The sequence below is a fragment of the Pleurodeles waltl genome, chromosome 7 (genome assembly GCF_031143425.1).
Source record: "Pleurodeles waltl isolate 20211129_DDA chromosome 7, aPleWal1.hap1.20221129, whole genome shotgun sequence".
NCBI classification, from domain to species: Eukaryota; Metazoa; Chordata; class Amphibia; order Caudata; family Salamandridae; genus Pleurodeles; species Pleurodeles waltl.
The window spans coordinates 10,350,590-10,373,233 of record NC_090446.1 but is presented as its reverse complement, the minus strand read 5'-3'; the positions used below and the strand labels follow the sequence as shown (position 1 = coordinate 10,373,233).

The 22,644-nt window shown below is 44.7% G+C and overlaps 1 protein-coding gene across 2 annotated transcripts in view; it reads left to right on the top strand.

Annotated features, from left to right (window-relative positions):
- LOC138303545 (zinc finger protein 271-like) overlaps window positions 1-15,604 on the top strand; it is a 118,663-nt gene extending 103,059 nt beyond the window's left edge. The window contains exon 7 of one of the 2 annotated variants that reach the window (XM_069242784.1): window positions 12,539-15,604. In XM_069242784.1, the coding sequence (XP_069098885.1) occupies window positions 12,539-15,183 (2,645 nt within the window). In that variant the 3' untranslated portion in view covers window positions 15,184-15,604. The remainder of the gene's footprint in view (window positions 1-12,538) is intronic. The other variant, XM_069242785.1, reaches the window with a different exon arrangement.
- Window positions 15,605-22,644: the final 7,040 nt, after the last annotated feature.

The following is a 22,644-nucleotide window of genomic DNA, read 5'->3' as shown; positions in this document are numbered from 1 at the left end:
GCCAGAGCTGGCGGTCTTCCACCCACCATATCATGGGTACTGCTGGATTTCCGCTGACAGGAGGAGGTGCTCTGGCAGTTTCCCCCACCGGCCCCGCCCCGCCAGTAGGACTCCACCAGCCGTATTATGGGCAATAATATGGCCTGAGGTGTCCTGCTCACGGGGTACTGCTGATGGTGGAAGCGCCCCTTCCTGTTGCCTGCCGGACGACTTTCTCCCCGGACAAGGTAAGGTGATCGTCTGACAGGGTAGGGGGTGAGAGGGATGGGGGTGTTGTGTGTACGAATGTGTGTATGCGTGGTGTATGCTTGTCTGAATGTTGAAGTGAGTGTGTGTATGCATGTATGTGTGTATGCGTGTGTGTATGCAACTGTGAGTGTTGTGGTCAATGCATGTTTGCATGTTTGGATGGGTGTGAGTATGCATGCTTGAATGCGTGTATGAATGTTGAAGTGAATGCTTTGTATGGATGTGTGTGTGTGAATATGTATGTAAGTGTAGGGGAATGGGTATATGCATGGTGTGTGTGGGTGTCTGTGCATGTATGCGGGCAGGGGGGTGGGTGGAATTGTGTCTGGAGGGGGGTGGGGGGCGTTGAGTTGTACCTCAAGGGGGGTTGCAGGGGTCCTGGAATGGAGGGGGATGGTATGGTGCTGCCTGGGTGGGGGGGAGTTATCTGCCGGTGACAGGGAAGAGATTCCTTGTCACTGGTAGCCTTACCGCTATGGTTTTCGTGGTGGTGCTACTGCTTCGGGAAGCCGGCTCCTAATACCGCTGGGTCGGAGATGCGGCTTCAACTGCCTGGTGGCATGAGTGGAGATGTGGTGCAGGCACCAACCCGCCACACTCATAATGTGGCGGTCTGCACCGCCAGCCTGTTGGCGGTGGGACCGCCACATTTACCATGAGTCATAATGAGGGCCTATGTCTAAGAATCGGAAAAGGCATAGCAGGGGCATATCTGTTCTTACAGATATGCCCTCACATGTAATAAAATGCACCCTGCCTTAGGGCTGTAAGGCCTGCTGTTGGGGTAACTTACATATATTGCACGCAGTGTTAGGGGAAAGGGCATACAGGCTGTGTGCTGTGTCGTATTTTCACCTTTAGCTGCACCAAGACATGCAGCCTACAACAGCAGTCTGCATATGCTAGGTGAAGGGTCCCTGAGCGTGGCACAATACATGCTGCAATCCTCGTGGACTCTTTGGTACCCAGGCCCTAGGTACTAGGGGTACCAATTTCTAAGGACTTAAAGGGAAGCCAAAGGTTTTTCCAATTGGGAACAATTGCACAGTTTTAGAGAAAGAGGTCTGGCACTGGGGACCTGGTTAGCAAGAACCCAGTGCACTTTCACTCAAAATTGCATCATGTACCAAGCAAAAAGTGTGAGTGACTATGTCAAAAAGGGGCACTTTCCTACAGGGTGGGACTCCTGTATGCCTTTGCGCCAATGCCGCTGCTGCCCAGAGTTCTCAAGAAAATCATTCTCTGAGTCGCTATCCTCCAATGCACCCATAGTACTTATCTCCCGTAGCCAAGGCATCTGAATGAGTGCCAAACGTCTACATGTGGGCCATAGGTAGATGCACACAGTATGGCTTACCTAGCCTTGCTCTTCTCCTTTGTAATAATATGACACTTTTTCGTTCAGCTCTTTGGTGGAAGTCAGCTCCATGTGTGTCACCGTCAGCACTGACACAGACGCTGGAGAATGGCCAAAGCGAATAGTTCTGTGGTCAATTTAGACTTCGTCATAAGTACTGCAGACAAAACATGTGGAGGAGTTTGAGTCAAAGCTGCCAGAGTCACCAACCCCTCCCCCTTTGAGGAGTCAACCCGAGGTTTGCAAAGCAAGACTGAAAAGATCTAGCATCACTAGATTGAAGGTCCTGACCTTGTAGGGGATTGTGGTGGTGGAGCTGGACAAAGGACTTTTACCTCACATATTTAGGTGCCTGGGGTCATCCAACATCGTTGAACAATCAGTCATCACCCAATGGCTCGAGACTCCAACTGCTCCTATGTGAAGAAGACTTCTAGCTCCTGTGATGCTTTTTGTGGCACGATCTCGAGAGAACGCTCTATGGAAGGTGGTTTAACTTTAGGAGCGGAAGACCTCTTTGGGGCCACCCTGCAGGCCTTAGGCAAAAATGACTTGGGTTCCTGTTCGCTAATGGCCTTTTGGCGAATCGAGCCACACAAATCAGAGGCTGTTGTGCTATGTCTGTCCCCCAGAGACCCTTATAGTCATGGGGATCTGAAAGGCACATCTTTTTGTTGCACCGCCCGAAAAGCTTGAAGCCCAAAGGCCTTTGAGGAGACATTTGACCTAGTTGCTGTCAAAAGCTGAGAGATTTGTTGCTGAGACACTATGGAAGGCCACTGACTGGCACAATGAGGCTTAGAAAAGCAAGAACTGATGGCTGCTTATTTGTTGGATTTGCAAAATGCCAGTGGCCTAGATACTTCGCAAGAAAGAGACGTTTTATGCCCTTCTGTCCTTGACTTAGAGGATGGATTATTTTTACGACAGTGGTTCTGAAGGCAGTAGAGGCCTTGGAAATAACTTTGTCATTTATGGAAAGGAGGGAGGTCGATCATTCTGGCAGAAATCTTGAAATCCCCCTCACTTTATGCAGTGTCCTTGCTTCCATTTAAGGAGGCCCTACTGCACCCTATAAGAACTGCATCTGAGAATCTTTTTTCAGGCCTCGCAGTGCACAGACACGTTGCCAGATACCATAGGTCTGGTGTGGGGTGATCTTCACCTTCTTTCTTCCCATTTAGCCCCAAAAAGTTTGGTAGTTCACAATTGTTCTTTCCGGAGCAGAACTCCAAGGCTGTCCCTGTGATGCTCCTGGTTTTAACCTGTTGAGTCGCAATGTTTTTACCTCCAACAGATTGGTTGTTACGGCTAATGCCCTAGTTCTCTCCCGCCTGGACTACGGGAACTCTCTATATCTTAGTTCTCCAGATTATGTAATAAAGAGGCTGCAGGTTACGCAGAACGCGGCAGCTAGACTTCTCATGAATACCCCAAGGCATCTTTCCGCTAAACCAGCACTTGCAGCTCTTCATTGGCTCCCGATTAAGCAGCGCATTCAGTTTAAAGCTCTCTTTACACAATAAGGGTCCCCTTTCCCTTAGAAAACGGATCTTTCTTTACTCGCCCCCTTAGACCTCTTAGATCTCGTTCTTCTCAACAGGTTTACATCCCTTCGGTCAAGAGATCATGGGGAGGTAATTTGTTCTCCATCAGGGCTGCTCGGCTCTGGAATGCCCTGCCCTTTGAATGCCGTCAGGAATCCTCTGAACTTCTCTTTAGGAGGAAGTTGAAAACCATTCTCTTTCCCAGTTAATCTGCTTCCCCTGGCTCTTCTGACATTCATGGTGTACTTTAGCGCTGGGATGCCCCCGGGTAGCCATTCGCTCTACAAATCTATAAACTAAACTAAACTAAACTATTGCCATGAGATAGCGAGATGCCATCCTGAGACCTGGTGATTGATGGTGTGGATAAGTCAAAACATATCCACAAGTATGGATTTGACTCCATGGACACCATTGCGTGGGCTGTACAGGTGTCACACTGAGTCAGCATGCTTCGATGCTTCCCACTGTGATTTTTCAGGAGATATCTAGGCTATACTGAAGGAAGGCTGGCTACTCCATGTAACATTTCAAGGACAGAAGGGCTACCTCACCCACCAATAGTATCACAAAGTCTGATGGATACTTCATACCACAGTTCTCTCACATTTAGAATATTCCCCATACTTGATCCAGAAAATTTCACAACAGTGCTCCCTCATGCCTCCTGGTGAACACCGTGCTACTCCACGTAGGCTTCGTTACAAACAGAAAGTGATGAATCGGAGCTCCACATAAGAGCCAACCTGCAGATGTCAGTTTCTTCCATCCTTTTGAACACAGATCTAGAGCTTTGTTCCCATTTTCAGTGATTTAGCAACTTGAATCAAGTGTGCAAGGAAGCAGTGTCCCTCACCTAAAACTAAAGGGTTCAAACCATACTATTGGGAACAGATGTTGGTAACAGACCTGCATGAGGTGTGCCTTTGGTGTCCGCGCTCGTGGCAAGACTCAAGGCCGTGTGATGAGTGTGGCCTCATCCACCAAAGGCGTTCTGGGACGTGAAACGAAGTTGGACACTGAAAGAAGTCACAGACCTCGCGTAGATCCTGCTCCAAGTCGAGGGTGTGAGCCTGCTCTCAAGGTTGGTCCCAAGAACTCATCTCTCCACTCTCTAGTGAAGGAGTCAAGGTACCAATCTGTCTTCCTCCGGAGGAGCCAAGTCTGCATTTTATTCTAAGGCACATTGAGTTCTCTAGGCCGTCGCCGATGCCACAGGAATTTGAGGCCTTTAAAGAGGTCATCTAGCGTATTTGTGGCACTGTTCTAGCTCCCTCTGATGCTCCTTCATGTCCCAAGGAACTGCAGGGGCATCCAGTCAGGTTACAGCCGGCAGATCTGTCCTCAGCACTGTCTCAGCCCCTGAAACCCGCCTCAGGTTCTGCACCGACTAAGGTGCGTTTTTTGTGTGTGCAATTTTATATAGCGCAACCCAACGGTATTGGAGCGCTTTCCATGAGCACCAGTTAGATTACTCAGAGGTACATTCATTTCTTTTATAGGCACAGGAGGATTAAGTGATTTGCACAGAATTACTGGATGTTGAGCTGATTACGAGACTCAAACCTGGTTCCTCAGCTCCAAACTCTGCAGCAATGGCGGTCATGCCACATCCACCGACCTCTATTCTGGCTCAGAGAATTGCCCTAGGATTTCTTTCATCAACGCCAATACTGAAGTCTGGAGCACCAGAAGGGGATCCAGTGCCAACTCCCATGTCCAACTGCAAGCCAAATAATTCTGATAACACACAGTCATACCGCGGAGCTGTCCTCCGAGGCTCCTTCTTCCTTTTGGTTCATATTCAAACCAGAGCTTAACTCCGAAACATGACAACGGTGATAATGGAGATGATTTACTCCCACATCATGATGATAACAGGTTATATATGGACGTACAGGAGATTATTGGGCGTGATAACTCCCCCGATACAGAGTTGTTGTTCCCCATTGGGCCCCCTTCAGAAGAGAGTGCTTCCTTTGCAGTGGCATTTCAATGCGCTGCTGAGGTCCTGGACCTAGTACTGCATTCTGTCACATTAAAACGGATGTTCTTGCGGTAGTCTTGGTGCCTGGGCATGCTTCCTCTGAGCCATTACTCAGCAAAGCCCTAATTGATACTCTGGGCTCCTGGTCTAAGCCTTGCTCTTGCCCAGCTTTAAATAGGCAGGTGGCCAGACGCCACAGTCTGGAACCAGGCAATCCTGCTGTTTTTAGCTTCCTACTTCAGACAGTTTGGTGGTCCAGCAAGATAAATTCTAGTTCATTCCCTACAACTCCTCCTTTCCCCTGTCTCTTCCTCCCCCGGACAGGCAGTCAAGGGGTATTTAGGCATTTGGGAAAATAATATTCCCTTCAGGCAGCTTGGCTGTGAGGTTGATCAGCGAGGTTTGCTTGCTAGACAGATAGTCACACGCTCCATGGGACATAGCCAGCGAGATCTTGCCAGCGGTTCATTAAGAATTTAGGACCTGCCTGGCTCAAACCATTCAGGATGGTCAGGATGTGGCTAATACATTATTCTCTCTGCACTAGTGTGGTGCTCCGCCACCCTGAGTCAATGCTATGCAAAGGTTTTTCTGTAGATGTCCCGCCATCCTTTATGCATATGCCTTTTGATGGATCACACTTCAAGGAAAGATAGGCCATCGCGTGTTCTTTGGGCCTTTCAACCCCTGCCACATTTTTTCTCATCCTCATCAGTTTCGGTCTGTCTGAGGCTACTTCAGAGGTTTGGTTTACAGGCAATGCCAAGCCTCTCCACTGCCCCTGCTACAGTCACCCTAGTCCTTTTGTGGTCTGGGATCAGAAAGGCAACACACAGGTCACATGGAACCCTGGTTTTCCAAGTCCCCTTCAGCTGCATCATCAGCCGCCAAGACGCTTTAGTAAGCTCTCAGTGGCACGTAATCACTCTGCTGGATCCAACATTTTCTTGCAGTGTAGCAGTCCATCACATCGCGCAGATGGGTCCTCTCAATCATAAATTAGGACTATGCCTTTCCGTTTGTTTTCAACCCACCACCACTTTCTCTCACACAAGAGTTGTTTTTCAGAAGAGCACCTATAAGTCATACTGCAAGAGGTTTGAGTTCTACTGTCCAAAGGGGCCACTGAGAGGGTGCCAGACTCTTAAATATGGGTTTGGGTTTGTCACAGAATAGGTGAGCCAGGAGGTCTGGGATCTTTGAAATCTTGTTTATTAAGGTACAATGGAATTGTATGTGTACAAATAACGAGAGGATAGCAGTTCTTGATAGCCATTCGATTCTTCCTTCCGGAACTTGCTTTCAGGGGAACTGGTGAGAACCTCAGGAGAAAACATGAGACACATGGGCATTTAAATAATCCTGTTCTGTGGTTTTACATGTTATGTTCTACTACCTTACCTTCTGTGTAGCACGCTGTGTTCCCCTTTTGTTTTTTTGATCAGGTGAGTGCATGGGTATCAGGGGAGTGCGCAGAGACTTTTCGGTGAACCAGAATAAAACATAATTGAAGATTTAAAAAAAGTAGTGCAGACACTGATGCCTTTTCCAGCGTAATTACATGTTAGAGGTACTGATTGTCAAATAAAGAAGGTGTTTCAGGCAGTTCCCTTAAAATCCCACAAGAGCCTCCTGAATCAATAACCACCCGCTAAGTAAGCTTGATGCATGGCCAGGTACTTGCCTAAGGCCACGGCTTGAATTCTGAGCCGTGGCTGCCCCGTCCTGCTGGCTCTTCTCCGAGGTAGTTGCCAGGCTCACCTCGCTCCTGTTGGCTGTGGTTGTACCCTCTGGTCGGTGGCTGGTTCCTCCTGGAACATTGAGCTTCCTATTTTCATGCTGTCCTCAATCCCATTCTCTCCTTTGTCGGTCGGACGTCTCCGTGTTCTGTCCTCCATGTCTTCCTGACACCCGTTCTCCAAGGTCCAGGCGACTCAGCCACACCACATCCTCTTCCGGGGTCGTCTACGATGACACTTCCAAAGGTGCTGCCCCCTTTAACCTGTGAGCAGGCAGCACCATTACAGACTAGCACAGCGACCGGATGACTGTTGGTGCCCCGGGGGTCCTGAGCATGTACATCTCTGCATTTGTTCTGTTGTGGACTGTTACAGGGTTGTTGCCCCTGCTATTTCCTCAGGCTGAATAAGGACTGAGACCTTCATCTTATTTTAGATCTTCGTCCTCTGAATCCCTCCCTATGGAAGGACCAATGCAGAATGCTCACACTGGCCCAGGTTCTGCCTGCCCTACATGACGTGTCCTTTCATGTGCGTGTCCTGCAGTTCCACAGATGTTACCTGCGGCTGAAGCTCATCCAAGGGAATTTTCAATTTGTTGTGCTCTCCTTTGACCTTAGTAGCGCCCTTTGAGTGTTCACGAAAGTGATGGCAGTGGTTGCCACCCACCTTCAGAGGTTGGGGATACCAGTTTCCCCCTGTCTAAGTGGCCGGTTGTTAAAGGTGGGCTTGTCACAGTCAGTTGTAGATCACTTCCACGTGACGGCGACCTCCTAATGTTGCTGGGGTTTTCAATTAATGAGCCGAAGACATACCTAATTCCTTTGCAGAGGCTTCCTTTTATCAGAGCTGTCTCGGAAATGATGCAGTTCAAGCCCTTTCCTCTGTTGCAACAAGTCCAGCACATTTGGGCTATGTTTCCGATGTTTCATCCTTAGTCGTGGATTGGTCATGGATCTTTGTAAGAGTAGTCGTGAAGCTTCTTGAGCTGTTGGCCTCATGCATCCTGCTTGTACACTTCACCAGGTGGCATTTGCCGGCCCTGTAGTGGGATTTGAAATCTCAGTAGGCCCAGCACCAAGGAAACCTGTCAGATGTCATCCATGTTTTGGAGGAGGCTGCATAAGATCTGCAGTGGTGACCGGTCAAGCCCATTCAGCCCTGCACAGGCTACTGTCATCCGATGCCTCCTTGCTGAGCTGGGATGCTCATCAGGGCAGCAGGATGTCACAGGGCCTTTGCTCCATGTCAAAACACTTGTACACTAAATGAGCTGGAGCTGGTGTTATCCATCTTGGCTTATGGCCTATTACAGGGGCCAGGACCAAATTATGTCTGAAAAGACCACCACTGTCCAGTATATCAACAAAAAGGACGGTGTAGGGGATGCGGACCCTTTCTTGAGAAGCATTTGGCCTTTGGAAGTGGGGACAACAGTGGGGAATCTTCCTGGTACTACGTTCCCTCAATGTGAGGTCGATGTTTCCAGTCTCCCCCCAATGAAAGATCACAAGCGGTAATGTCCTCCGCCCCATCCCTAAAAGTTGAATATGTATGAGGAGGTTAGGAGGTGACATTTAGAGTCCTTTTGCCTTCTTGATGTGGATGCTGATATTGTCATAGGAGCCAGGGATCCTGCTACTAATCTATGCAGGTCACTGGACCAAAGTTGTTCGTTGATGCGAGTCGGAAGGTGCCTTTCCAACATCTTGCAGTTTGCATTGTCCCTTGTTCAAGAAGGCCTGGGGAAAGCCATAGCTAAGATCTGTTGAATGGCCTCATCTGCTTTCATGTCTGCCTGATTTCCTTCCGTGTCTAACTCAGTGTCACGGTTTCTAAAAGGTTTACTTCTCTAGTTGAAATACAAAAACTGTGTAAAAGCTATGTGGTCAGGCAAGACCCCACCGATAGCGAGGACAAATGTATAAATCGGGGGATTGGGTTTGCCAAATGTCCTAAAATACTATCACACAGATCATATTTGTTATGTCGTGGAGTAACCTTGCAGCGAAAAACACTGGTGCTTCATGGATGAGGCGGTTGCTGGGGGTGGCGAGGCAGCAGAGACTATGGGTGCCTACATTTGTCCCCAGTAATGGAGGTGACCCTAGGAGAATGGGACACAGCGCTAGTAAACACAGGTCTCTCAGTACGCCCTCGCCCATTCACTTCATTTGTGGACTCTCAGATACATAGGGTACGGGATTTTCTGGCAGTGAAAAGAATTGCCATGGCCCTAGAACAGCGGGTTAAAGAGTTTGAAACTTGCGATGGATACTGCTTATCCCTCCTTTCAACAGAATTTGAGCAACATTTGTGCCTCAAATATCTTAGAGTACTTGTATTATTGGAGTGGACAGTGGAAATCACAGTGGGACACCAGCTCGGGGACAGAGTATCTAGGGCCTGTCTTCGGAAAGTGTCACAATAAACCACTTGGCAAAGTAAACACATCTACTGATAATTCATTACGTCAAGGTGGTGTGACACAACCAGACAGAGGGTAGCTGCAACAGGGTAATGGAGCTGGGGCGTGAGGGGAGGAGGTAGGATTTGTTCTTATACTTATGTTTCACCCTTTCATTCTGTACTTTCTTCAAATAAACTTTGAACTGAATATTCAGACAAATGAGGATCCTTGCTGTCAAATTGTCGGAGGCAGGTGCAGGTGTCTAGTATTACTAATGAAAGGAATTGTTTCAAAAATGTTTACTTTACTCATTTCCTCCCTCAGTTAATTGTCCCTCAATAAGATTTCACTCTTTTGCTGACTTCCGTAGTGGCCTCCCCATTTGAGCCAATGAATGGTTGCTTATTTAGACTTCCCACTTGGAGCTGAAGTTATGGACACCAACAAAACTGCCTTCAAAGGGTTGGTGAACTTCAGGCCCTATCAGTTCATCCACCCTTCACAGTTTTCTACTCAGATAAGTCGGTTCTGCCAAACATTCTTACCCAAAGCGGTTTCTGCATTTAATATGGCTCATTCTATCTATTAAGCTCCGTCTTTCTTCCCTCTCCTGCAGCCAGCCAAGAAGAAGAAACATTAGCATGGACTGGACCCTGGGTGTGCATTGTGGTACTCATTGACAGCATGCAGGACAGACTTGATGGCCAACTTTTTGTGGACTACCCTGGAGCTAATAAGTGCATGCCATTGTTTACATTCACTATGTCATGTTTCATCAACCTTTGTAATACGATCCGCTGTTTCACCCATAAAAAACCTCTGGTGAGAATACTTGCTCAATTTTCCTCTGGCCATGGCTGCCTCAGTATCACTTTCCGAATAGGTCCCAGTTGCCATCATCTTCTAGGCAGCTATGTGGTCTTTGTTGCATAGTTTTGCAAAGCATTACTGCTTCGCGTCTCGGGCACATAGTGACTGCCACTTTCCTTGAGCTGTCTTGCATAGCTTCCTGTGTTAACCGCACTACTCTGGCCCACTTCCCTGGGAGGTACTGCAATGGGAGTCATTCATAAGGCGAGTAATCTGCAGAAAGGTGTATCTATCAGAAGAAAAAAATTTGTTACCCGTCTTAAGGACATTTCTGATTAATAGTCTTTCTGCAGTTTTCTCATGGCCTTGATCCTGCTATGCCTTGAATAATAAGATTCAAAGTATGCAAAGAGGTTACCTGCTGTGTTAGCTGTTGTTGGGCTCTCTTGGTTTCCCTGAGCATAGGCACGAAAAGACTCTTCAGAACTGATGCCATAGATTGGCGCTTATTATAAGCTGGTGACATCAGGCCTGGAGGTGCAGCTGAGTAGAGACGCATGGCGGAGCTGGAGAGAGTTTTCAGAACCAGTCTGAAGCCCGGAAGAAGTATGTATAAGGGGAGGAATCTGCAGGAAGGTGATGTATCCCCCATAAACAGCATTATCAAAGGTAAGTAACATTTCCTTTTAGAATAAGAGACATTTCCTTTTTCAATAAGGAAAAAGGTGAGAGTGTAGGAGTTGTCCACAAGTGCAGGAGGTGCTGATTCAGATGTCCTGATATGAATTGACACAAACTGTAAAAACAAAAAGCATGCCACAATCAAAGAAAAGCTAACAAGGATTCATGAATACTCTAGAAATCTTCAGCATGACCAGCACATGGGGTAAAGGATTGTAAAATATTATACACAATGCAAAAGTCAAAAGGGCCATTGGGAGGAGAATTTTGTTCATTTTAGCTAAAACAATGTTTTTACTCATTTAAAACATAAAACCTGTATCTCACGATAACCATGAACTTCAGTAATTGTAATACAATGTGAAAAAGTAGTGAGTTCAATAAACATGATTTGAAGAGATGACCCTGACAGTCATTAAAAGTAACTCAGTGTTTTATTAAGAACACAAATAATATACTGTACGTTTTTGATAATTCTTTTTTTAAGTCCATCGTTTCACTAGTCACCATTTATTCCCGCACAGGAATATAGATTTCCAAGTAGTGGTTCAGTGTGCCATTGTTTTTCACAGTCGGAAATCAACCTACCGGCTGCATTTTAGAAGTTACCTTTCTTCCAGGGTGATGACATTTGTACACTCTAGCAGAGTTCACTTGTCTGACCAAGGCCTGTATGACAATAAAGTGAAAAATAAACAGAGTAACTGCTGTTACTCTACAGAATAGTAAATGGCTTGAATCTCTCTGTGTAACTTCTAAGTCATCGGGATCTGACTCGGAAGCAGCCCAATCACAGCACAGCGCACGAAAGGCGCTCAGCAGTTTGGTAGGACCAGAGCACGTGCCCAGATTGTACCGCTGCACTCTGACAAGGAGCCTGTTCTGTTACCTTGCTTTCAAGACTACATCCTTTTATATATTGTCTGCCTGGGTAGACCAAGTGCATGTTCATATGTGTACTGAAAAGAAGCCATAGAGCGTTTATCAGTGCAAAATATCAATTTAAAAAATGTTGTCCAGTTCCACTACTGACGTCTTCCTGTTCAGAGACCACTTTGTGTTTGGAATAAAGTTATTGTTTTGTCTATAACAGGCTTACAGACCCATTAATACTGTATGATGCATTAGTGTTAAATGTACTGCATCGGTGGCAGCTTTTTATTTGCCACGCCGCCTTATTTGGCGGTCTCTTTAGCCTAAACTACCTTGTAGAATGTTAAAAAAAAAAAAACTCTTTTTTTTACGCACTCCAGTGTTCACTAGAGGAAGACTAGTGGTAAAAACACCTGTGAACATTGACTGTAGTGAATGTGTTGATGTCATGCCAGATAAGGTTTACTGATGTTCAGGGCCTAGTCCTCCTTCCATTGGTCCATTCCTCTGGTATTCTGGAGATTTAGTTTTAAGTAAAAAGAATTCATCTGAACTGAAGGTAGAAGTGGCGGTATTACAGCGTATGGGGACCGTGAGCAGCGGGAGTGTACACATTTGTATATGTACAGTGCAGAAGATTCTTGTCCACTCCCACTGCTATTGAGCTCTCCTCCTTAGCAGAAAGGTAGGTGTGCAGTGGAGCATAATCATATGAGCTAAGGAAATGGGGCTAAATCAATAGATTCCCTTGGTTACTGCTGTGATCAACCAGTACCTTCTACTGCAGCCTGTGCATGGATGAAATATTTCAAAGACACAACCTGTTACTGAGTCCGTATTCAGGCATTGATAGTTGTTGATTTGAATCTCAATTTAATCTTGCAGGTAACGGATCCATGCACAGTAACGGCATAGATGGAGAGCCTGGAAATGAACACAAAGTGATGGCCCGTTGTGAGCCTTTGTTAGAAAAGAGTCAAGCGAAGGTGATCCAGACGTCTGAAAAAGCAACCAACTGTGGAAATCCTCTATGGCCTGAACGCAGCCAGGAGCTGGGAAGCGAAAGTACACAGCATTGTGAAAGTGAATTCATAGATCTTCAGCGTTCCGTTTTACAGCAGAGAACCTATTGTGCTGAGGCATCAGCAGAATATATCAGATTTGAGGGTAACCTTAGAAATGCAGACCTTCCTATGAGTCCATCAAATGCACATCAGTATAGAGCTGCAGATACCTCCCAACATTTAAGTCCGAAGAATGGTCTTTTTTTATACCAGCAGCTACATGGGAACCCCAAGAGGAAGAGACGCTACCAGTGTCCGCAGTGTGAGAAAAGCTTTCATCTTAAAACTGCTCTTCAGATGCACAGTACAACACACACGGGCGCGAAGCCACATCAGTGTCACAAGTGTGAGAAATGTTACAGTATGAAAGCACATCTTGTTAACCATCTGAAATTCCATACCAGGAAATCCAAACTCAACAGTCTGCCCATCGGTGAAAAACACAACACCGAACTGAAGAAAAATATAAATCGGGAAGGGAATTACAAGGCTCGTGTGAGGCGAAATAGTGAGGAGGCAGACGATACTAAATCTGAGCAAGATATGGTACAGAAGTGGGGCCCAGTAATTCCCGTAACCATGCCTAATGGGGATATAAGATACAAGTGTACTGAATGTGAAAAATATTTCAAAAGGAAATCAGCACTGTACCTCCACTGTAAAACCCATACCGGAGAGAACCCTTATCAGTGTGCCGCATGCAAGAAAAGCTTTCGATTGAAGTCACACCTTGTTGACCATCAGAGAAGCCATGCAGGCGACAGACCATTTAAGTGCACAAAGTGTGAGAAATCTTTTACTCTGAAGGCAACTCTCATGTCGCACTACAGAAAACGTCACGAAAAAGGAAAAACTTCTGAAAGTGAAGAAAGCGTCTTTCCAAAGGACGTCTCAGTAGTGGACATAGCCAAGCACAATAGTGAGAAACCATATCCTTGTTCTCACTGTGACAAAAGCTTTACAGGACAGACGCGTCTTGTTAACCACCAGAGATGTCATACAGGAGAACTACCGTATCAGTGCACTAAATGTGAGAAAAGGTTTGGCCACAAGGGGAATCTTCTTATACACACCAGAAGCCATGATAAAGTGAAAAAGAATCCTCACTTAAAAGTGAGATTCCTTCATCTGGGGGGTCCGCTAGTAGATAATATAAAACAAGATGGCAAGAAAGCATACGAGTGTGCTCGGTGCGAGAGAAGCTTTTCACTGAAAGCGCACCTTGCTAAACATCTCAGAAGACACGAAGAAGACAGACCTTACCAGTGTACTGCATGTGAGAAGCAGTTTAGGCTGAAGGGAAGTCTTATGGTGCACTTCAGGAGGCATCACGGAAAGAAGAGCGATGTGGAGCGTGAACCCAGTTCAGATCACAACGATAGTGCAGGAGCACAGACAAACATACATTACAGCGAGAAACCTCATCAGTGTCCTCAGTGCAAGAAAAGCTTTCAACTGAAAGCTCAACTCGTGAGCCATCTCGGCACACACACCGAAGAAAAACCATTTCACTGCCCCTACTGCGAGAAATGCTTCCGGCTGAAGGGAAGTCAGTATGTGCACATCAGCAGACATCATGCGAAGAGAAGGGATGCTGACCGCAGAATAAAGCTCGTCCAGGTTGGGAATGGAGTGGCACCCATACTTGGTCATAATGGCTTGAACCCTTATCAGTGTACTCAGTGTGATAAACGGTTTCGACTAAATGCTCATCTTGTGAGCCATCAGAGAATACATAACCAAGAAAAGCCATACTCGTGCACCGAATGTGAAAAACGTTTTAGCCTGAATGGATATCTTTTGTTACATATGCGAAGACATCATGCAAAGAGAAAGTACCATAAACTTCAAAAAAATTTCCTTCAGAAGGGAAATTCTACATTGAATACTGAAACACGTACAAGCTCAAATCAATTTCAATGTAATCAGTGTGATAAAAGTTTTAGACTGAGGGCACATCTTGGTAGCCATAAGAGAAAACATAAAAGAGAGAAACACCAGTGCACTGAATGTGGGAAAAGCTTTCATCGTATGGGTACCCTCTTGTTACACCAAAGAACACACAAAGATGAGAAACCTTATAAGTGTACTATGTGTGAGAAAAGGTTTCGTATCAAAACACGACTTGTTATCCACCAGCGAACACATACAGGAGAAAAACCTTTTCAGTGCCCTACATGTGAGAAAAGATTCAGCATAAAGGCACAGTTTCTTATCCATCAGCGAACGCACACAGGAGAAAGACCTTTTCAGTGCATTACATGTGAAAAAAAGTTTAATACTAATGCACAACTTGTCACCCATCAGAGAACACATACAGGAGAAAGGCCTTATCTCTGCACTCAATGTGAAAAGCGTTTCAGTCAGAAGGGAAATCTTCTAGATCACATTAGAAGAAGACATAATGAAACAAATGGCGCAGAGACACACACTGAAACACACAAAGCAAATGTATCTCAAAAGTGACAGCTATTGGCATTTCATAAAGCACCTTCCAGGGAGAAACCATTTGTGTCCTACAAATCTGAAGTGCTTCAGAAAGAACCTAAACATTAATAGCCATTGAAGAACACACACTGGGAATGTTCGTTTTACGCCCTGGCTCAACTCAAGAAGGCACTTCATCCCTTTCACCACATGTAAAGGAATAAGTGGTGTGATATAGGGACGCATCCCGTGCAAGAACGACTCGCGAACGTACACTGTACTACACGTCAAAAAGATATCCGAGCACAAACATATTTGTACCCATTAGAAAGATGCAGAGGTAAAACATTGTTCCAAAAAGAAGGGAAGTCCTACGGCAATCTTAGGAGGGTAGAATGAAATCTTTCTGTAGGCATCATATAAATCAAAACTCAAAAAATAAAGTTGCAGTAAATATATACATGAATCTGATGTTTGGAGAGATTCTAGGTCTTTAATTTTGATGTTGAAATATTTGTATTAATATTTCCAAAAATACAGACTTAACAAAGAAACCAAGAGCAATTCCACTGATCAGGGTAAATAGACTGCTGCTGAATTTTGGTTTTGTATTGCAAAGGGTTTAAATGCTTGCTAATGTGCTTATCGTGTGGCAACAAATATAGGCTACTCTGTTCTTCCTTTGTGAGTCTCAGACAACATGAATCAGATCCCTGCTTGGAGATAACAACAGATGTTGTTTCATATTGCACGTCTAGGGGATAAGGTGCGTTACCAAACCAGTTGTGCAGATTTTAGGAGCTAGCTGCAGAGACAGAGGTTGGGTTCAGGTGAGACTTCAATCTAAAAAACCTGATGTGGGTGGGCAAGGGCAGATCAGAGAGAGAATTGGTATATTTTTGAATCTCAAAGTTAAATAATTCACCATTGATTGGGACCCAGAAATAGCATGTAGATACCTAGCAGTCAAGTTGTCAATTTAAAAATTTCGTTTATTTAGAACTTTTATTTCTCTGAAGTTTGTTTCTGTATTTCTTGTATTTTTTCTAATTCCTCGTATTACATGTGTTACGACTGTGCTGTGTGGTAATGCCAGTGACTGTGTGGGTTTGATAAAGACAGTGTAGTGTGTAAGGCAGCTGATGTCAGCTGAACTGATGGTATGAGAGGTCTCATACTTTGAAAAAAAAATACATCACATTATATGATATCCTACAACTTCAGCAAGTATTTTATTGCACTTGTATCATTGCAAAATATGTGTGGAATCTATTAAGTATTCCAGAGTTGAAACATGTAGGGATCAGGTGAGCCGTGTACCTTGCCTGTCTGCATTACTGCAAAACCCAAGGCAATCTGTCAACCGCTCTTCTTTTAGAGAACAGTGTTTGAGCCATATATATATATATACACATATATATATATATACATGTATATATATATTTTTTTCAGTTTCAAAGTCCACATGTGTTTGTTTACTCATTCAGGTAAAAAGCTGTCCCACTCCATGATCAGACATTTCTCGAAAAATTATTCTATCTGGGAATGGGTAACACAACATTTCTAATGATTTTTACTAAATAAAAAAACGATTTTGGATTCACCCATAAAGTAATTTTTTGACTTTTTCTGCCCCATCAAGCACGCGCTGTCTGGTGCTGACTGGATAGTCACCTTTAATGATATTCTGGGCCCAAATCTGTGTAGATTGCTGCTGGCTGGAGATTGGCCATTTAAATAAGTACTCTCTTGAAGTCACCATGTTACTCCCTTTTCATGTTAGATGGGTCAAGTATTAAGTTTCTCTTTAGAAAAGAAAGTGTGGGTATATGCTTTAAGGGTAGTAATCCAAATGTTGCTGACTAAAGAAAAATAATTTTACTTGGTGAATAGCACTCGGAAAATAGTGTATACATGAGACTTGCAGAAATATAGCTATTATGATTAGGAAAATAATTGTTTTCCACCACTAATGATTTTCATTGCTCTTGTGATGCAGTATTAAAATAGCCTAAAATAAGGTCTTTCCTGGCTTAGCCAAAAGAGTACGGTGAATGTACAGACAGTACCGAAGTTCAGGATATTTTCTTCTTTCATTTAAATCTCACGGGTTTCACCAGAACTGATTAACAGGAGGTGTGTCCGCAGCCTAGGAATAACTTCTTATTGTGGAGGGCCTTACCTCCCACAACTGTTTCACATCAGGAGTTCTCACATGTTCCTGAGGATCGGTTGTTGATTGGCCACCGTAGTCTAGGGAACAGTATAATTAGTCGGGCAGCCACGAACAAAGATCTGGTACTTACCAAGAGCAGATAAGTAGATTTTTATGTTTCAGTGAGCCTCTAGTTACACCAAGGGTGTGTTATATTCCATACCAAGTCCCGCCTCTCCAAACGTTTACGTCTTCGGTTGGATCTGAAATAGGGGTGAAGGGCAGGGTTCTTCTTTTGAAAGCCCCACTACAGCATTTTTCTAGAAGTTGCAACCTTCTTTGCACTGCCATCCAGCTCCATGTGTCTGTCTGGAGTGCATGGTCAACCACTGCCCAGTTCCACTTCTCTCAATGGTGGGAAGACTAACCATCTTCTGACCATGTCACTGTGGAAACCTATAGAGCAATCTTTAGAGTCCAGGTCTACCACACTATTTCTTGTCCCTTTTTCCTCCTTCCCCTTGCAGCCTCTCTCAATAGAAGTCAGAGTCTCACTATTGAATTTTCATGATTAAGGGCCTCATTACAACCTTGGCGGGCGGCGACCGCCGCTTGCCAATGTTGAACCGGCGTGCCCATTTTGACATCCCCGCTGGGCCGCAACATGGGAGCAGACAGTGAAAAGCAGTGTGGGGCTGTGCCGGGGGCCCCTCGACTCCCCTTCCCACCAGCCTTTCCATGCCGGTTCCTACTGCCATGGACAGGCTGGCGGGAAGGGGACTCTTAATCCCCTGGGCAGCGCTGCAAGCAGCGCTGCCCTGGCGGATTAAAACCGCTGGGACGACCATGGCGGGAAACCGGCGGTGCGACCGCAGCGCTTCCACCGCTGTTGTAATCCGCGAGTTTGTACCACCAGCCTGTTGGCGGTACAACCTCCAAAACAGCCCTGGCGGTCTTTGACCGTCAGGGCTGTTATGAGGGCCAAAGTGTTTAAGGGTTCCGTCACTTTGTGAAGACGGAAACTACAGTTTATCTTTCAGGCCTAAAAATAGTTGAGCATATTTAAAGAGATTTGGAAGGCCAACATACCCCCTACCCACAATCTAGTATCAAGATAACATGAGACATTGGTCGTTAGATTCCTGTAAACATCACAGAAAAATTCCTTCAGATACTGCCTCCAGTGTCTTCAATGGACACCATCCCAACAATTATAGTTTTGCTGGTCATTTTTAGTTTGAGTTCTGAAGACACAACTTGTTTTATACTAGCAAGCCACATTGGGATCCCCTACTGTTTCAAAGTTCAGCAGCTTCATTGAAGGGTGTCAATAACTCTGTTCATCCTTCTTGCAATTTAGCTCTTTTTCCTGGACAAACAAGTGATGTCGCCTGGAATGGGCTCTTCTGATTAGTCGGCTATTGGGGCAATAGCTCGCTCTTAGATCTCCTTGGTTAGCGGTCGAAACCCCTACAGTGGTCCAGGGGTGTCTTTATGTCCAAACATAAGTATGCAGTCATAAATACAGTGTAGCTGCCCATCAACAGCACCCCCAATTTGTACGTTTGACATGGAGGACCATGAGTATTTTCGGTACCATGCTGTCATATAAGATTTGACTTTTCATGGTCATTTGCTAAAAAGTAGTGAAATATATTTAAGGGTGGTGCAGTGTTCAAAAGACTGTGCAGGCTGCTTCAGAGCTCCCTAAGCCAGATGATTCTCGGCAAGGCACAGGCTTTGAAAAGCTTGTTGTGTCCACTTCAACGTACCAGGCATTGATTTTTGAAGAGGTGCAATGAGGTGATTAAGCAAGTGTACTAGAACTCATCGCTGTGCCTCTTAGAGGGGTGTACTGATGCAGTCCTCTGAATATGCTGCCTTTGCGTAGTTTTTCCCCTGCAGCTCCAGAGAAGAATTCAGCAGATTGGTCAAGGGGAACCTAATAGCACTGCATATTCTGTTGCAACCATGCCTTCAGGGCCCAAAGCCTTGGTTTAACTTTGCTTCCTGAAGTTTCTTTGTATGTATTTCGCCCTTTTTGTTGGAAGATCACCTGAAGATAGTTGAGGCCCATTCTGTTATGAATCAGTGATTGCTCTTGGCAGGGTACCAAGGTATGCCAAAGGATTTTCAAAGACACGTGGTTGATGTGAGTCTGCAAGCTATATACTTTTGAGGCAGGCTCCATTGGCCGAAACATTGCTCTAGAACCCTTTTGGTTGGTGATGCATGGGCTGGGTATAAGCATGCAAGCGCATGTTCTCTAGCCTCTGGATAAAGGAGGTGCAAATAGAATTTATTTTACTATTTTAGTGATCTAGGCCTAATTCAGTTATACAGCTTACTCACCATCCCTACACATTGAAAATGCATCTGGAAAGGTGGATTGGGGGTTTGAGCGGCAGCTCTTGCTAACCTTCAGAGATGTGAATGCACTTGCGCAACCTGCTACTTTGGAAAGTATGGTGAGCCCTCTGCTTTCACAACATATAAAAGTATGGTGGGGAAAGGACTGCGTATAAGACTCATTGATCATGTTACACATGGCTGCTGTTAAAAAGCCACTCTCAGCACTTGACAGCCAGGGTCCTGGTGGGCATTAGGATGTTATGGGATTAGAGTTCAGCATGACACAACCTTTTTAAATCACCCGGGTGACCTAACATTTCTGCACCACCTACATACATTTGCAGATTTTGACGGAGTCTGCCTCCCTAGACTCTGTGTCCATCATTGGTGGTCCTGCCCACCTCAGTGTTATACCTACCACCAGTCACAAGAACAAAAGCGTTCAAGGCTATAGTGGTAACAGTTGCTGTTCAGTATACCGGGGGCACGTTCGGAGTAGTTTAGCGGCATACAGTCAGTGTGTGTACACACTACATAACGCCCATATCCAGCAGGGACCTTGGTCCACAATGTACATTCATCAAGCAAATAAACAAGCTTAGTCACCAGGAATGTGCCTGAAGGCCCAAATGTCTAGATTTCCTATGTACCAGCATAGAGCCACACGTTAGTCAAATTCAGTAATCTAATTATGGTGCAATGACCTTTTCAGTCACTTGAGGACCTTGTTGCAAATCTAAACCACATATATGTATTTACACTGATAAATACTGATATTTGTAACTTGGAGAAACAGTTGTAGCCAGCGACACGTGGACACTGAGCGACAGTACACAGAGCAGCTCCAAAGCAGGTGTATTCCAACCAATCACAGCTATGTTAACGTTCACAGAACTTCTTTCAGAATGTTGATTCATAACATTGCCCAAAAGGCAGGTCACGACTTTAGTATCTTGAATTTATATTCAGTCAAATTCAGTCACTAAGCTTCACCTTCCAAAAATTATTAACATGAAACCAAAGCCAAATCAAGGCCGTCAATGATTGTGTTAGAAATTATTTGATATATTGTATTTGATGCATTCTTTTCTTTTTAATTGCTTTATATATCAGTTACTTAAAATCAAAAGCAAGTGTGCTCTATATGTTATACAACCGAAATGTCTTAGTTGTGTGTCAAAACGTCATATTGTTAACCATGTTCCTGTGGCTTTTTTGTAGAACCTTTCATCGGTTGTTTGTGCTTATCATAAATTTCCATCCTCTTTATTTTCCTCCTAGTTCCTTGCATTTCACTCACAAATAGATACATTTGACAGAATTTTTTATCAAGCTTTGTTAATGTCTACTGTACGTTTACTGCACTTTGGGGACCTAATTGTGTCTAGTAGTTTCAGCCATTTCAGTTTGTAGAACTCAATATCTGCATAACGTGGTTGGTCATTGCACCTCAGTCCTTTGGAGGGAAGTGGTTGCTACATATTCAGACATATGCATTCATTCTCATGCAAGACTCTGCAAAGCATGTCTCTATCCAGTATGTCCTGCAGCTGGGCTAGCCAAGTTTGCATTGTGGGAATTTGTTTTCTTGCATTTGGCTGCAGACATTTGGTCGTTGTTTTTCCAGCGCCCCCAGTAAGGCTGCCACTGTACTTCCTTTTCCTATACTAACAACACTGCACCCAATAAGCTTTCATCTTCTTTTTAAGTCACATGTTTGAAGCCTCTCTGAACCACTGGTTCATATACATGTGAGGTTCTGTTGTCACTCCCAACTTTTTCACTGGGAACGTTTCTAAGGAAATGTTTGGAGGTTATTGAGAGTAATGTGGAGTAGATTGTGGTTAACACTTTACACAATGAGTCTCCTTTCCTCACCAGTATTTCACATGTCTTTAGTTTCTTAGATGCTGCCACCCTTTGTTTTAGCAGTTTCTGAGTTTTGTGTTCTTTTCTGAATAGCTACACATTCTTCACAGGTCACAAAAGAGTTGAATGCCTTTCATTTATACAGATAATTCCTTTATGATTTTGGTTTAACCCTAATCTTGTGCCTCAGAGCCACCTGAAAGCAGTGTCTCCCACAACCTTTTAACCCCATAGCTTCTTTCTAGTGAATGCTGTAGGTGTAGGTCATATATGAGCGAGTGCCGTATGATTGGTGAGACTTCTGTTACAAGTTCATTTCATGATTCCTCGAGCATTCTTTATATCATTGCTATGGTGGGCATGCTGCTGCGAGCTCCTCAGCCTGAACCTGTTTTCTATTGTGCCCTTTTAGTCGTCTCTTTTTTGAATAACTGCTGTTCATCGTGAACCCATCATTAACCTCTCTATCCGTCTCACTCGCTACTGTGGGTTTCCAAGACTTATCTCACGGTCTCCCCTCTCTTCTTAGGTCCATCCAGCCCCCAAATAAAGGTATTCAGTGCTGTTTAAAGGGATTGAACGCTCAATAGTAGAATGAATTGGGAGAGTGTGCAATATGTAAAAACCTATAAGAAAATTATTTATCTTGTCACTGGCATCCCCACCCAGCCAGAATATGGACTGTTTGTAGTAACTTACAAAACATTTCTTAGTTTGTCTTAGCATGCACCCGCGATTTTTGTAGAGTTCGGTGTATTTAATGCTAAGCAGTTCTTTTAATTAGGGTTAATTTTCCTTGAATACTTAAAATGATAACATCATCCTCAATTTGGTTGTCAAGGCGTAAGGACCTGATATTGTCAAAAGAACGTCATTTGCAGAAACAGAATCCTTGTTTGATTTGCCACAAACTGGCTCCCTTCAATGTCTTCACCCCAGCATGTTCTTTCCACCACATAGTCCATTGCTGTGGCAGAATGCAGTAAAAGCAGTCAGCTGCCTCCTGAAGAGATCTCTTTTAATGGGTTATGTGAAAATTAAGAATGTCGCGTTTAAGAGCACAATAAAAACTGCTTCATAATGGTGTAAGTTCTAGTTTTTCATTCTCCATTCGGATAACCGCA